At 40.6% G+C, this 14,166-nt stretch overlaps 2 protein-coding genes across 8 annotated transcripts in view; both read right to left on the bottom strand.

Annotated features, from left to right (window-relative positions):
* Positions 1–1,600, bottom strand: part of adamts14 (ADAM metallopeptidase with thrombospondin type 1 motif, 14) — a 56,740-nt gene extending 55,140 nt beyond the window's left edge. Inside the window, exons 1-3 of one of the 2 annotated variants that reach the window (XM_086303868.1) lie at positions 1,298–1,600; positions 1,031–1,190; positions 198–619 (exon numbers count right to left, since the gene is read on the bottom strand). In XM_086303868.1, the coding sequence (XP_086159994.1) occupies positions 198–619; positions 1,031–1,109 (501 nt within the window). In that variant the 5' untranslated portion in view covers positions 1,110–1,190; positions 1,298–1,600. Of the gene's footprint in view, positions 1–197; positions 620–1,030 lie in introns of both variants that reach the window. The other variant, XM_086303869.1, reaches the window with a different exon arrangement.
* Positions 1,601–9,571: 7,971 nt separating this feature from the next.
* The window catches only part of pald1a (phosphatase domain containing paladin 1a), a 58,636-nt gene continuing 54,041 nt past the window's right edge, over positions 9,572–14,166 (bottom strand). For all 6 annotated transcript variants that reach the window (XM_086303876.1, XM_086303873.1, XM_086303875.1 and 3 more), the window contains exon 20: positions 9,572–11,366. In XM_086303876.1, the coding sequence (XP_086160002.1) occupies positions 11,217–11,366 (150 nt within the window). In that variant the 3' untranslated portion in view covers positions 9,572–11,216. The remainder of the gene's footprint in view (positions 11,367–14,166) is intronic.

The following is a 14,166-nucleotide window of genomic DNA, read 5'->3' on the forward strand; positions in this document are numbered from 1 at the left end:
GCAGCCTTTTAACATCATCAAAGGATTTCAGATGATGTAACCATTTTTATCTAATGTGATGATGTTATGTGGAACAAGTGCCCCGGGAGACTTTCTGGATATGAAAAAATACATGTCAAAGCATATTCTGGCTGACACAGTGTCAAAGAAGTGAAAGCATCATACTACTGTTTCACGCCTGCAGTAGTGGTACTTACCAGTCCATCACAATTGCTGATAGCCACAGAAGCATCTGGCATGTCAGTCACATCTCCACTGAAAACACAGTCTCCTTGGATTCGTTCCTTGGCCTTTTCCTTAAAGTCCTCTTGCCATTCCACAAAAGCCCCTGGGGCTACCAGCCTCCTGTTGGCCCTCAAGCGGAGGTGCAGTTCTTTCCCAAACACAGTAACATTGAAAAATAAGTGCTGAGCCGACGCTGAGGTGACTGAGGGCATCTCAGAGGCACTGCGGGCCACCCTTCTTCTGCTGCCAAAGCCTGAGACAGCATCAACAACAGGAGCAGCAGCACCTTTACTTCCAATTCCAGCTGAGACCACATGAGAAATGTACCGGCCATGGGAGTCTGTGCTGAATGGCACGATAAGACCATATTCACTTAACTTTCCAGAGATTTTTTCTGATGAGACAGACAGTGTCAAGTGAGAATGACAGTAGTGACCTATGCAAAGCAAGTTCCAAAGGAAATGACAACTAAGCAGTTTAAACAGAAACTACACATGCACGATTGAGTAAAAAAGAGAAAATATAGACAAATAATATTTATTATGACATAATGAATTATCTTAGCATTAATACTGTCTTTATGAAACAACTATATATAGCTGACAGTGGATAGTCACAGTGGAAATACAGCAACACCCTACATTGATTGAACAGCAAGGCTGTCAGGTTTAATGTATGACCCATCAATAGATGCAGGGCTTCATTCTTATCATTATTCCCCCCCACTTTATAAACTTTACAGTGCATCTCTCTGCACCGTAAAAACATGTGTAAAAAATAAAGGGAAACGGAATGGATAACTCACCATGCGCTTTTGCTGCGAAAATACACTCCAAAAATACTTGACTGAGTGAAAAGCACATCAATAAATACATACAATCCATAGCGAGGACTATAATGTGAGAGCTGCCACTTCAGCGCTAAGTTTTCCTTCTTGCTGCAAACTGAGAGCAGAGTTCTCCCTCCTGGAAAAGCACAAATGCAGGAGAAAAGTCCTCAGAGTTGAGCTCCAGCGAAGCAGCCGGGCATTTCTGAGCGTTTCCCTCTAGACGCCAAACTGACGGATACTCACAAGTTGTTTCCAATCTTTTGGCCTGCAATGAGCTGCATAGACCAAGACTGCCCTATCCATTCAGGGAGCAAAGGGGGGGACATCTGTGGTATTGATGACGACAACTCCCCGGTAAAAACCGGGACGGTTTGAAGAGGTTGTCCACTTTTTTCCCCCTTCCTCTTTCTCTCTTTCTTCTTAGGTAACTTTTAAATCGCAAGGAGACCAAGTTAACACACGCCTACGCTAAGAAGAAAAAAACTCAGAAGGGTTCAGATAATGTGTGCAGAGACAGACTGTCCCGGTGGTGAAACATCTGCCGTCCAGTCGTGCACCATTACGCACCAATGGCTCGGCTGCGTAAGTCTCAACTGCTCGACTTGAAGCCACAACCAGCCAATAGTGGGAGCGCCATCTCTGCCCTAGACGACCGCATATTTAGCCTCGCGACTTTTAAACTTCTAAAAGTTCTCATTCTGAAGACAAACTCAACCAGAAGCTTTGTCATAACTGCTAAGTGTTTACACACGAGTCCGCAAAAAAAAAACAACGCATAGCATAACGTCCATGAATGGAAAGGGGCGCTTTAACTGTCGAAACGTGGCATGAAAAATGAATTTAAATCTAAAAAAACGGAGATAAAATAAATTCAACGCGGCTACAGTCGTTTCTTGTTTATTTCAAGCAAAAGCTATAAAATGCAACCAAAGTTCTGAAGCTTCAGTTTTTGCCAAGGCAAATAACGTTAATTACCTTATGTATCCTTTTTACTAACATAAAGAAAACATTGCACATTAAAACTGGTTTTACCATATGTAACATTCTACCTTCGTTTTTTATCTGCCTTCAAAGATCCTTTAAATGTAGAGTCAAAGTACATGTTGGGGTAACGTGCAGGTGTGCCTTTTGAAAACTCAGGCCTATCATTGGCTAGAGGGATAATAAGCGATTTGATATAACTGCACGTTTTCCATGTTCTGGTATCAACAAAATACACACTGCATGATCCGATTTAATGACCTCAAGTGGTTTGCGTTTAAAGTTAAATAATCATGGCGAATCCTGCAGATGTCACTGCGAGCATATTGTTCCATTTTGGAGAAAAGGAACAAATCCAAAGCCATCATTTGAGGCTTAGGATGTGTGAAAACTGTGCAGCAGATTCCATCGGTGGAATGACAGCCTATTAAAATGCTGGATCTGCTCGGGCAACCAGGATTTTGTTGGCCACGGCTCAGTCTGCTGGAGTCCAGACTTAGTCAGACATGACAACCAGCCTGAGACTGAACCAACAACTCTGCAATCCTTCTCAAAGGAAGAGAAGGGGGCTGGGCTAACATGAGTCTGACTTTCAGGTACTTTTTGAGAAAGGGGGGAAAGTGTCTAGACAGGACCTTCTTTTTCCTCCCCAGTTCCTCGACTGCGTCTGGGCCTCAGATAAGAGTACTCTGCCCTTAATTTTGGGCTAATTAAGCTACCAGGATGGTCAATGCAGAGCAGGTGTGGGTTTAGAGCAGTCATTCCCCCAGGGCAGCAATGAGAGGATTTTGGATGGTGATCCAGACTTGTGCATTAATAAGCAATGGAAACTAACCGCAGCATTAAGAGATGGAAACCATTAACTGCCTTGTGAGAAGATTTTATGCAGTTTTTCCATCCATACTGTTTGGAGGATTTTTTTCATGTGTTTCCAAAAGCCAGAATGACATTCCACAATATAACATAGTATTCAATTAGAAGTCTTGTTTTTCCCCTCTAAAATGAATAGCTCCACTTACAGTCTGTGGTTAAGTCCACACACCAGAACAATTTTCTACTACAGAACACTCTGTCCTTTACAACAGGAGTGTAAGATCAAAACTTCGGTATAGGTTTGTCTCCAAATCCGGTTTTCAAGTACAATTAGACATGTAAGAGTCAGTTTTTCTGAAAAAAAGGAGAGAAAAAAGATATTAGCTGACAGATTTCCCTCTCATATTTCACATAGATGGGCTTCAAAGCCTAAACCATGCCTAAAATCTGGCGCATATAATTTCTTTACAGTGCCTGGTTTAACTTTGTCAGGTGGAGCTGCAAAGAATCAAACGTCTTCTCCCACACTGTGTTTTCAGCAGAGGGGGAAAGTTGCAGTATAGAGTGTGGAATTGTGGATGCCTCAATGTGTGCTGTAATGTGGTCTAGCCATGCCAGCGTGCTGAGAAAATATGTGACTTTTCATCTCTGAGATGCAGAGAGATGCAAAGCAGCTGCTAGTCTGCCCGGCAGCTTGCGGGAAGAGCAGCGTCTGAAGTGTTCGGATGGTTAAAAATGAGCACACAAGTTTCACTTCACCTTTTTTTAAAAAGATGTGATTAATCTGGGAGCCCTGTGCAGCTCTAACAGAACTAAATCAACCCTGTCTGTTTCTTTGTATTTCAAAAACTATTGTTTTTCATTCAGTTTTGTGGGAAATGAATGCAAAAATTACACTACACTTCCTCTTTCTAGCTGTGGGTCCAGGTTAGGTATTAGGGCTTCTTTTAAATGGCAAGTAGGCGGTTGCAAATTCCAATTCTATAGAAGTGTGTGAGAAAACTACCCTTCTGCTGATTTGAATTCTAAACACTTTTCTGATTTTCTAGGGTCTGAGGTGTTTGTTTTAAGTCTTATTTATTTTGCTCATTTATTACAATCCCATTTATGCTAAAATAGATGATAAAGCAGGGTATGCTTGTGGCGACTGACCATTCCCTATTGTATGAGTGTGCAACGTTCTTGGCTTCTCACTCCCCCATCAGCTCTCCACTCTTACTGTTTTAAAAAACTAAAAATGAGTGACGCCGAGGGATCTTCATCCTTTTTTTAATACATAATTTATAAGTCTAAATAACACACTTAAGAATCTGCTACAATGATAAACTACTCCTTCTGCCCTTAGATTATCAAAAACATATCACGGAATACTACCTCTACCTTTCAATTACTGTTCATTTACATCTACATCTTGGGTCTCCGAAGAACATGTTTAGAACGCCATCCATCCATCTCTTTAACTCCTTATGAATCTTAGTGTCACAGGGGTGCTGGAGTCAGTCTCAGCTGCCAGGTGCCGAGAAGCCTTCTGTGCATTTCTGATAGTCTTGCATGTGTAATGAGACTCACTGACACTGACAGTGGCAGTGATGTGACATTGCTGTGACCTGTTCATGTCTGAAACGGAGTTATCTTTTCAACAAAGTCCAAGTTTGTCAGAGCAAGTCTTAAATCTCAAGTTCATGAGGGAAAGTTTAAGTTAAGTCACAAGTCTATAGATAAGACTGTTATCCAATAAAGCAAAAAGCAACAAAAGAATGTTGCTGATCTGACACCAAGGGTTGGTTTCATAAAAAGTATTTGTGACTATAGAAAGATTGAATGAAATTCTGTGATTGAATGTAAAGTTCACTGTATTGAATCACTAGCTTATACAATATTTAAAGGTTGCCAAACATTTGAATTATGCTCCAACATACAGAACATATCACTAAACTGAAGACAGCTTGGAAGAATAGCTGCTAAATCTGGTGCTATGTGAACTTCTATTTGTTCACCCGAAGTGCCAACATAGTTTTAACTCACTGGCTTAACAGCTTAAGCTTATTTGACTGATGTTGCACAGCTGAGCCTAAAACAGAGGACAAAAATACAATGACACATGGGATGAGTTATGACTGCAGCGCTGTTTGTGTTCCTTGGCATCACAACAAATAGAGCATTCTGTTTCAGCTTTGAATCAGCTAATCAAGCTTTGTATAAATTAAATACACATTGTTAAGTTAACATTCAGGTATTGTTTGAAATAAAGGTCTAACTTTGCAATGTAGTTTGACTGATTACTATGCAGTATAAATACACTTGCCACCCACTTTGTTAGGTACATTTTGCTAGTATCGATTGGATTCCCTTTTGCTTTCAGACCTCATTTAAGTCTTCGTAGATTCAACAGTTTAGTGGAAATATTCCTCTACACAGTTCCTGCAAATTTGCCAGGTGTACATTGATGATGCAAATCTGCCATAGTACCACATACCAAAGGTGCTCTATTAGATTCAGATCTTGAAACTAATTGGCTATTTGTTTTATTATTAAATGTTTTGAGCTTTACATGTGTTATCCTGCTGAAAGCAGCCATCAGAACACTGTTGATATAAAGGGACAGACATGGTCAGCAACAATGCTAAGGTGGGTAATGGGATTGATCTTCAGTTTTAAAGTGTCTGTGGTGGGGCGTGGTCTGTGGTGCCGTGCGGACGCACCTGCATGGCATCTGCAGATCCCGCCCGCGGTGGTAAATCACGGGGAAGCAGGGTTGAGAGTGTTGTTGTGGTGTGATGCATGTAGAATGAATAAAGATGGCTCAAAATGCAGATCTGTGGTCCCGCCGTGCCTTATTCACACCACAGTGTCCCATATACACTGGCTTGCAAAAGTATTCGGCCCCCTTGAACTTTTCCACATTTTGTCACATTACAGCCACAAACATGAATCAATTTTATTGGAATTCCACATGACAGACCAATACAAAGTGGTGCACACGTGAGAAGTGGAATGAAAATCATACATGATTCCAAACATTTTTTACAAATAAATAACTGCAAAGTGGGGTGTGCGTAATTATTCAGCCTCCTGAGTCAATACTTTGTAGAACCACCTTTTGCTGCAATTACAGCTGCCAGTCTTTTAGGGTATGTCTCTACCAGCTTTGCACATCTAGAGACTGAAATCCTTGCCCATTCTTCTTTGCAAAACAGCTCCAGCTCAGTCAGATTAGATGGGCAGCGTTTGTGAACAGCAGTTTTCAGATCTTGCCACAGATTCTGGATTGGATTTAGATCTGGACTTTGACTGGGCCACTCTAACACATGGATATGTTTTGTTTTAAACCATTCCATTGTTGCCCTGGCTTTATGTTCAGGGTCGTTGTCCTGCTGGAAGGTGAAGCTCCGCCCCAGTCTCAAGTCTTTTGCAGACTCCAAGAGGTTTTCTTCCAGGATTGCCCTGTATTTGGCTCCATCCATCTTCCCATCAACTCTGACCAGCTTCCCTGTCCCTGCTGAAGAGAAGCACCCCCAGAGCATGATGCTGCCACCACCATATTTGACAGTGGGGATGGTGTGTTCAGAGTGATGTGCAGTGTTAGTTTTTCGCCACACATAGCGTTTTGCATTTTGGCCAAAAAGTTCCATTTTGGTCTCATCTGACCAGAGCACCTTCTTCCACATGTTTGCTGTGTCCCTCACATGGCTTGTGGCAAACTGCAAACGGGACTTCTTATGGTTTTCTGTTAACAATGGCTTTCTTCTTGCCTCTCTTCCATAAAGGCCAACTTTGTGCAGTGCCCGACTAATAGTTGTCCTATGGACAGATTCCCCCACCTGAGCTGTAGATCTCTGCAGCTCGTCCAGAGTCACCATGGGCCTCTTGGCTGCATTTCTGATCAGCGCTCTCCATGTTCGGCCTGTGAGTTTAGGTGGACGGCCTTGTCTTGGTAGGTTTACAGTTGTGCCATACTCCTTCCATTTCTGAATGATCACTTGAACAGTGCTCCGTGGGATGTTCAAGGCTTGGGAAATCTTTTCGTAGCCTAAGCCTGCTATAAATTTCTCAATAACTTTATCCCTGACCTGTCTGGTGTGTTCTTTGGACTTCATGGTGTTGTTGCTCCCAATATTCTCTTAGACAACCTCTGAGGCCATCACAGAGCAGCTGTATTTGTACTGATATTAGATTACACACAGGTGCACTCTATTCAGTCATTAGCACTCATCAGGCAATGTTTATGGGCAACTGACTGCACTCAGACCAAAGGGGGCTGAATAATTAAGCACACCCCACTTTTCAATTATTTATTTGTAAAAACCATTTGGAATCATGTATGATTTTTGTTCCACTTCTCACGTGTACACCACTTTGTATTGGTCTTTCATGTGGAATTCCAAAATTGATTTATGTTTGCGGCTGTAATGTGACAAAATGTGGAAAAGTTCAAGGGGGCCGAATACTTTTGCACTGTAAAATATCCCCACACAGCATCGCACTGCTAGCAGTAGCCTCAACTATTGATTCAAGGCAGGATGGATCCAAATGTTCATGTTATTAACGCTATATTCTGAGTCTACCATCTGGATTTTACAGCAGAAACGGAGGCTCATCTAACCTGGCAAACCTTCCAAACGTCTATTGTCCACTTTTGGAGAGCTGGTGCAAATTGTAGCCTTAACGTAGTTTCCTGTTCCTAGCTGACAGAAGTAGTGCCGAGTATGGTCTTCTGCTCTTGTAGCCCATCTACTACAGGGTTCAACATGCATTCAGAGACGATCTTCTACATGCCTCATTCAGGGGTACTTGTTGTCTTACTATTAGCTAGAAGCAGTCTGACCATTCCCCTCTGATCTCTAGCATCAATAAAGCATTTTCACCCCAAAAAAACGATGCTCGTTTGCTATTTTCTCCTTTCCAGACAATTCTCTATAAACGCTCGCTGTGTGGGAAATCCCAGTAGATTCACACAAGCCTGTCTGACACCAATAACCATACCATGCTCAAAGTCACTTTAATAACCTTTCTTCCCTTTTCTGATGCTCAGTTTGAACTTCAGCAGGTCATCTTGGTTACGTCTGAATGCCCTGCAACCTAATGGAGACTTACTATAACGAGTGTTACCAGTGGCTCCACTATATTACTTTTATTTCCATGTAGTCTGCTTAAACTCATTCAACAATTCAACAAATCACCCATGCTTTGAACCCTTGCCTCTAAATAAGAAAGCCTTAGTCATGGGGATGTATCCCAAAAGATCAAATGGGAATAGGAATAAGCATTTAAAAGCTCACTATCAATCCAATCAGTACTTTTTATCATGCCAGTTGATACTTTACCTGGATCAGTAGTGTGTGTAATAACCTAACAGGGATTGTGTATTATTGCTCACGGTAAATGAAGGCCCAGACACGTATTTGCCAGAGAAGATTTAAGAGCAAGGTCTTAACAATCTTATTAATATTGATCAAATCCCTGAGAGGTTTGAGACTTGAGTTCCCGAGGTGTTTTTTAAGGCGGCCTTTATACACACAAGAACAATCAAAGAGGATGGCAATGCACCCATGAACCCCTTACACCGGCATGATGCCTCCTGTCCTCAGCAGCTCTCTCATCTGCAGGGGGAAGCTTTTCACATGAAGTTCATTACATCCCCTCTTGCTGCTCACCTCTGAATGCCACTCTTTGTCTGCTGCAATTTCTGGATCCTTCAGAACCACTAGCTTGAGTTTCACATTGGGGAGTATCTCAATGAGTTTGGAAAGAATTTCAAAGGCGAGGGGCCGCTATATCATCCAAGCATGGTCCTCATGTCCTGGGCTTATCTTGACCTGGAGTCCAGTTGGCCACATGCTGCAACTGAATAGACCTTCTCCATATCTGCCAATTTTTCTCCATTGGTAAAGAGTAACAGTGTACAATAAGTGTTATGGTGAATTTATCTGTGCCTCAGGGCCTGCCAACCCTCTCACTAAGAGGGATGAATTAGCTCATAAAGTCTCAAACTCTACAGGAAGCCTTTCAATCTGGCTCACTTTGTTTCCATTTACAATAATTCAGGATAGGCTGTGGTGTGATAAAGTCCTAACAACTTCCGTAGTCCCGAAGATAAGCCTGCTATGCACTTACAAGACGGGAAGTGATCTGGGATATCAGACTTTCAAAGCAGGCCAGCGAAGCCAAGTGTGCTTCACTGATGTGCCGGCTGGTGGCTTTTAATCCTCACACAGGCCTCCATTGTTGAAAGACTGACCATATTTTTTTAATTAAGACCTTACCTGTCCACATCAAAACGCAACTCAGATTAGTCTTTTGATCTGCCTAAGCTCTTTATTACTGTGTATGGAATATGTTAAGATTTCAGCCCAACAATGAATCATCTGTTTTGGGTAAATGTACGCTGCTCGATGCTCATAACCTGTCCTGCTCTCCGAGGTTGGCACCGACACAAAACAAAGAGGCCTCGCGGATATACGAGAGGGTTCTCAGCGGTGCGTATCTGCAGCAAAAGATGATGCTGAGATAAGGCGGAAAAAAGAAAGGAAACCGAGGAGGGAAGACAATCATTTGGCTCCATCGCAGGAGACTTCAGAAGCTTCAATAAAACAAGGCACAGAGGACAGTAGTGTGCAAAATAAAATCATAAAACCCTCCTACACACAAAAATCCGAATCCTTGGTGCAGATGGATAAGCTTTAGTTTTCTCCACGTAAAAAAAAAAGATATCAAAAGCAGAAACTCTGTTAGATCTATCTGAAATATTTATTTTAGCTTCCAAACAAGAAAATAATTGGTACATACAGCAAATAAAAGACATTTACTCTGTGAAGAGCGCCTGTTAAAAAAGAAAAAAAAACCAATTAAATTAAAAGCCTAGCTAAGATATCAGGATCTCTTAGTATACAACCTCCACATTTGTGCGTTTAATCAAGAATCACAAAGATGGGTATTAGATGTTCCAACACAAACTGTGTATTTTAAATTTCTTCCCATTTTCAATCACTGCAATGTTTTTGATAACTTGAAGGGTGCACTTTCATTATGCAATGCCACACTGAAACAAACAAGAATGACAGGTATCTGGAGGAACGATTGATAATTTTTGATCCTTTGATTTTTGCTTATCTTTCTGGTTTTAAGGCAGGATTCATAATATAGCGGTAACATGCTCAAACAAAGAACATGTCAAGACTTTAAAGAAATCCTGCAGGGTTAAAGTTACTCTACAGATCTGGTGTTGTCATGCATTCAGAGAAAACAATGATGTAAATGTTTGAAAGACAATGCAACTTTAAACTCTTGTTCTAAACAGTGAATCATGCAGCTGTTTCCCTCCACTGAAGAAATGAACATCAGCTGCAGTTATGGAATGGTGTATTTATCCACATCAATAAACACTAAGTGTATTTAAAAAAAAAAAAATCCAAGTCACACCAAATATCTGCAGATGCTGTTTCCATCCATAAATTTAAGCTCCCCAAGCCAAGGTGGTATAAAAGTAACGCCTCCAAATGTACACATCAAAGGTGCTTTAAAGCTTTGCGGACTTCTATTGCATCAAGCTGCAGGTGAGCAGCTTGAGGCTGTGTAGGAAGGCGGATTTGCATTATTGGTAATATGTATGTGGACCATGTTTTGACAAGAAGGAAGAATGCAGAATCACATCACATGACAGAAGTAATTTTACAGCTTTAAACAAAGTTTAAAAACAAAAAAAAACCACAGAGCGCTTCAAAGTCAAATGTAACACATAAAAATGTTAGTACCTGTATCATGACAGATATAATCAAATGTAAAAAAACAAAAAAACAAAAATCAGGTACAACAGAGGAACATATAAGTGCTGTCATATTTTAGCATCTTTGCAACGCTCAAAATCCTCTTATCAAATAACGTTTGGAAAACTCAACAGCACAGTTATTTAAATACTGACAGCTTCCATATGTACATAGGGACTCTTCTGAAAAAGTGGAACAGATGCACAGTGACATAAATTGTTAGAATTTTCTGATCTCCTCCTCCATAACAACATTTAACTCTAGTTCCAGCTGAAGTTTCAAAGAGCTGTCGCAAGTGAGCATAATTTTACTGGGATTTTAAGAAAAAAAATAACCTAAACATGTACAAATTAGTACATTAATAAATTCACTGATGTAAAGGCACAACTTCCAATACAGAAGCAGAATCTTGCTGAGATTTAAAGCTAAAAACTGTTAACATCACAAGTGAGAAAAAAAGGAAAAAAGCAGTAACATTAAACAACAGATGTTGTGAAGATATACAGAAAATAAGGGTAAATACAGAAGGCATAACTATGTTATTGGAAATGTCTTTTATTCTGAAAAGCACAGTACTGTTTTGGCGTATTCACAGTGATCCCCTCTCAGATGAACTCCCCGCGGAAAGGAAGTGACAGAATGTTTTGCTGTTGCCAGCGGCAGCGCAGCCTGGCCAGTGGCGTGTCCCTCGGGTTTTCAAACTCAGAGAAGCCCAGCTGGTTGAGGATGTCATAAACTCCGGCTCTGGCAGCCACCTACCACAGAAACGCACAAAATATTAATGAACAGGCGATATGGCGTGCCAAGATTTTTTTTTCTCTTCTTGTCCTTTGTGACCACACAAACACATGGACTTCCACTTTTTCAGCATGGTTTCTGATGGCTGCTAGATGCGCAGCTGTTATAATGAAAGACCAGGGCTCAACTCCGGGTTTGGAGAAGTGGCTGAAAAAGAATTCGGTTGTGTCACTTGGGTAAAAATATTAAGACCGTACTTATTTTCAGGCATAATCAGAGCAATAAAAAAAAAATTTAAGCGGAAACCAAATCAGCCTGTAAAATCAGCTGAATAGTGTCCTCATTGGTTCTGGAGGGAGCTTTAAAAAATCCTGATGACATTACGATGACATCAAGGTCATCAAGGACTTTTACTAGGAAATAAAGCGTTTAATGAAATTATTGAGAATTACTGACTTTGGATTGTGGGAAATGTAGGAACAAGCATTTTTCCCAGAACATAGCAGGCTCTGCTCCTTTAATTCCAGCATTTTTTACAGTTACAATACTACTGAAAGTAACGAAAGTACCCTTTTAGAGAAGCAGAATTGACTTTTTAAGAGTTATATTATAACATATCATCCATCCTCTTCAGTCTCAAATACTCAGATCATCTCATTTGGCAACCCCATGCAAATAAGTGAGCAGCCAAAACGAGCTTCCAGATGTTTAAAATGTAAATCATTTTAATTACTTTAAGCTTAATATAAAAATGTAAATATATACAAAATTGCATGTGGCACTGAGTACAACTAGTTATTCATTTAAGAGTCTTCCTCGGATATAGTTAATTAGCCCCACATTTATTGCATTAAACTTCAAATAGTTTGTAAAAAATAAAAAATAAAAAAAAGAATTGCTATTGAAGTCAATATAAATAGCTTGTATTTATTTTTTTAATAAGTGCAAGTAGCATTTGTACCTGTAGACCTGAGTATGCCCACGCATGTTCTAGTCAGGCTGAAGCAGTGATGGTGGCTCAAAGAATAGGGCGATTTTTCAAATCATCATAACAACAGTGAGTCACCCCTTATGCTTTCTGTCCACATCAGTCATCTCAAAGTTTCCACAATCATAAAAATCAAAAACTTTACCTCTTTCAAGGCCATTTTTAGATAATATGAACACTTGTGGTCTCATTTCCTTTGCAAAAGCGTGACCCCACTGCCAACTTGAATTTCATTTTGGGGTAAGAGGACAAAGTCACAGAGAGCCCAATCTGGGCAGTAAAGGTGGTGGCATAAAAAGATTGTCTAGATGTCACAAAAAAAAAAAACCACTCCTGCCTCCTCGGTCTGCTGAAGCACAATGGCACAAAGGCACACACCACATTTCACATGGTTTCTAAAGGACACGCTCCCTCAGGGCATTACAGTTAACATCACGGTAAAAATCTGACTTTGAGTGACGAATTCACAGAATCTCAGCCCTATCCAAAAAAAAGAAAGAAAGAAAGAAAATGATGTTCTTCCTCCACGCTTGAAGTGCTATGTATTACGTGTTTCGTTTGTAACTCATTACAAAATGAGTCACGAAATGAAGCTCTGGTAAGTTTGACACAAAGTCAATATTTTCTTCCTGAACTCATGAAATTGCACAGTTCACATGCAAGTGGTCAGAACAAGGCTTCCAGGTAGGGCTCTATAAATAGCAGCCATGCTTAAAACTCACAGAAATAATGGAAGTTTGCACTAGGTGTTTTTTCAGAGTCCGTTAGCAGGAGATTTTCTTGAAATTTTTAAAGCCAATAACTCGCATGTCAGGTCACCACCAACAGTGTTTGTGTGAATGAAGTCAACAGCAAAAGCAGTCCAATATTTATGTGAGCCTAATTGAGTGCAATGCTTTACTTAATTTACACCAATTGCCTCACTTATAAGTACCCAAATCCCTGCTGTAATGGAACAGCACCACGGGAAGAGTATATGCTCAGTGGACTTTGTCTGAATCTTTCCTGAATGAATGAGAACATATCTGCCTCCTGAGAGTTCGGTGTTAAGCAGTAGGTCATACTGACTCACGGTCTGCTACGACTGATGGGAAACACCAAAGACAACCAGAAACATCTGGCCATAAAGGTAAGCAACATAAACAAATAAAAACAAAACCCAGTCAAAGCCGACTTCCCTGCAAAAGCCTTTAACTGCCCTATGACGAGTGCCCCAGTTTGCCCATTTTACTTTGAAGGAGAAGCCTCAGTGCAATGCACTGGACTGTGAAGTTCAATTCCCACATGTAAAAAAAAAAAATAGTAATAAAGAAAAATTGTGCTGGATTCCTTGAAAGGCACAAAAGCATTCAGAGTCATCTCTTCCATTATGCAGGCTGAGACTGAAATCGATACAGGACTCAGCTGAACCTAAATCTGGTCTATATAGCCCTAAAGGACATCCAGGGAATGACTCAGTGGAAGTAACGTGGCCTAAAACGCATTGCCAATTTAACCTCTCCCTTTTTCTCCTGAGGCAGTCAAGGAAGCTGCAAATTTTGGAGTAGAGAGAGAGAGAAACTTTTTGAACATCAGGGTAAATAAGGACAGTGTTTGAGGGAGCAAATTTGCATACTAAACAAAAATGAGCAATATAATTGTGGTCATATTCTCAGGGCTACGAGGGAATCCTGTACGTACGTGCTGCTGGAAACCCTTTTAAAAGTAGGCTGTCAGGTAAATGCTGAAGAAGACATATGGGAACAATGAAGAGGAATAATAGTATCAAGATATCCCTTTCACTAACAGTGATTACAGCTTAGCCGGCCAGCTTTGTGCAGAAATAAACA

The sequence above is a fragment of the Aulonocara sp. 'chitande type north' Nkhata Bay genome, linkage group LG8, assembly GCF_057382095.1.
Source record: "Aulonocara sp. 'chitande type north' Nkhata Bay isolate Kocher_YH1m ecotype deep benthic linkage group LG8, A_spYH_male_GT1.1, whole genome shotgun sequence".
In the NCBI taxonomy this organism is placed as follows: Eukaryota; Metazoa; Chordata; class Actinopteri; order Cichliformes; family Cichlidae; genus Aulonocara; species Aulonocara sp. 'chitande type north' Nkhata Bay.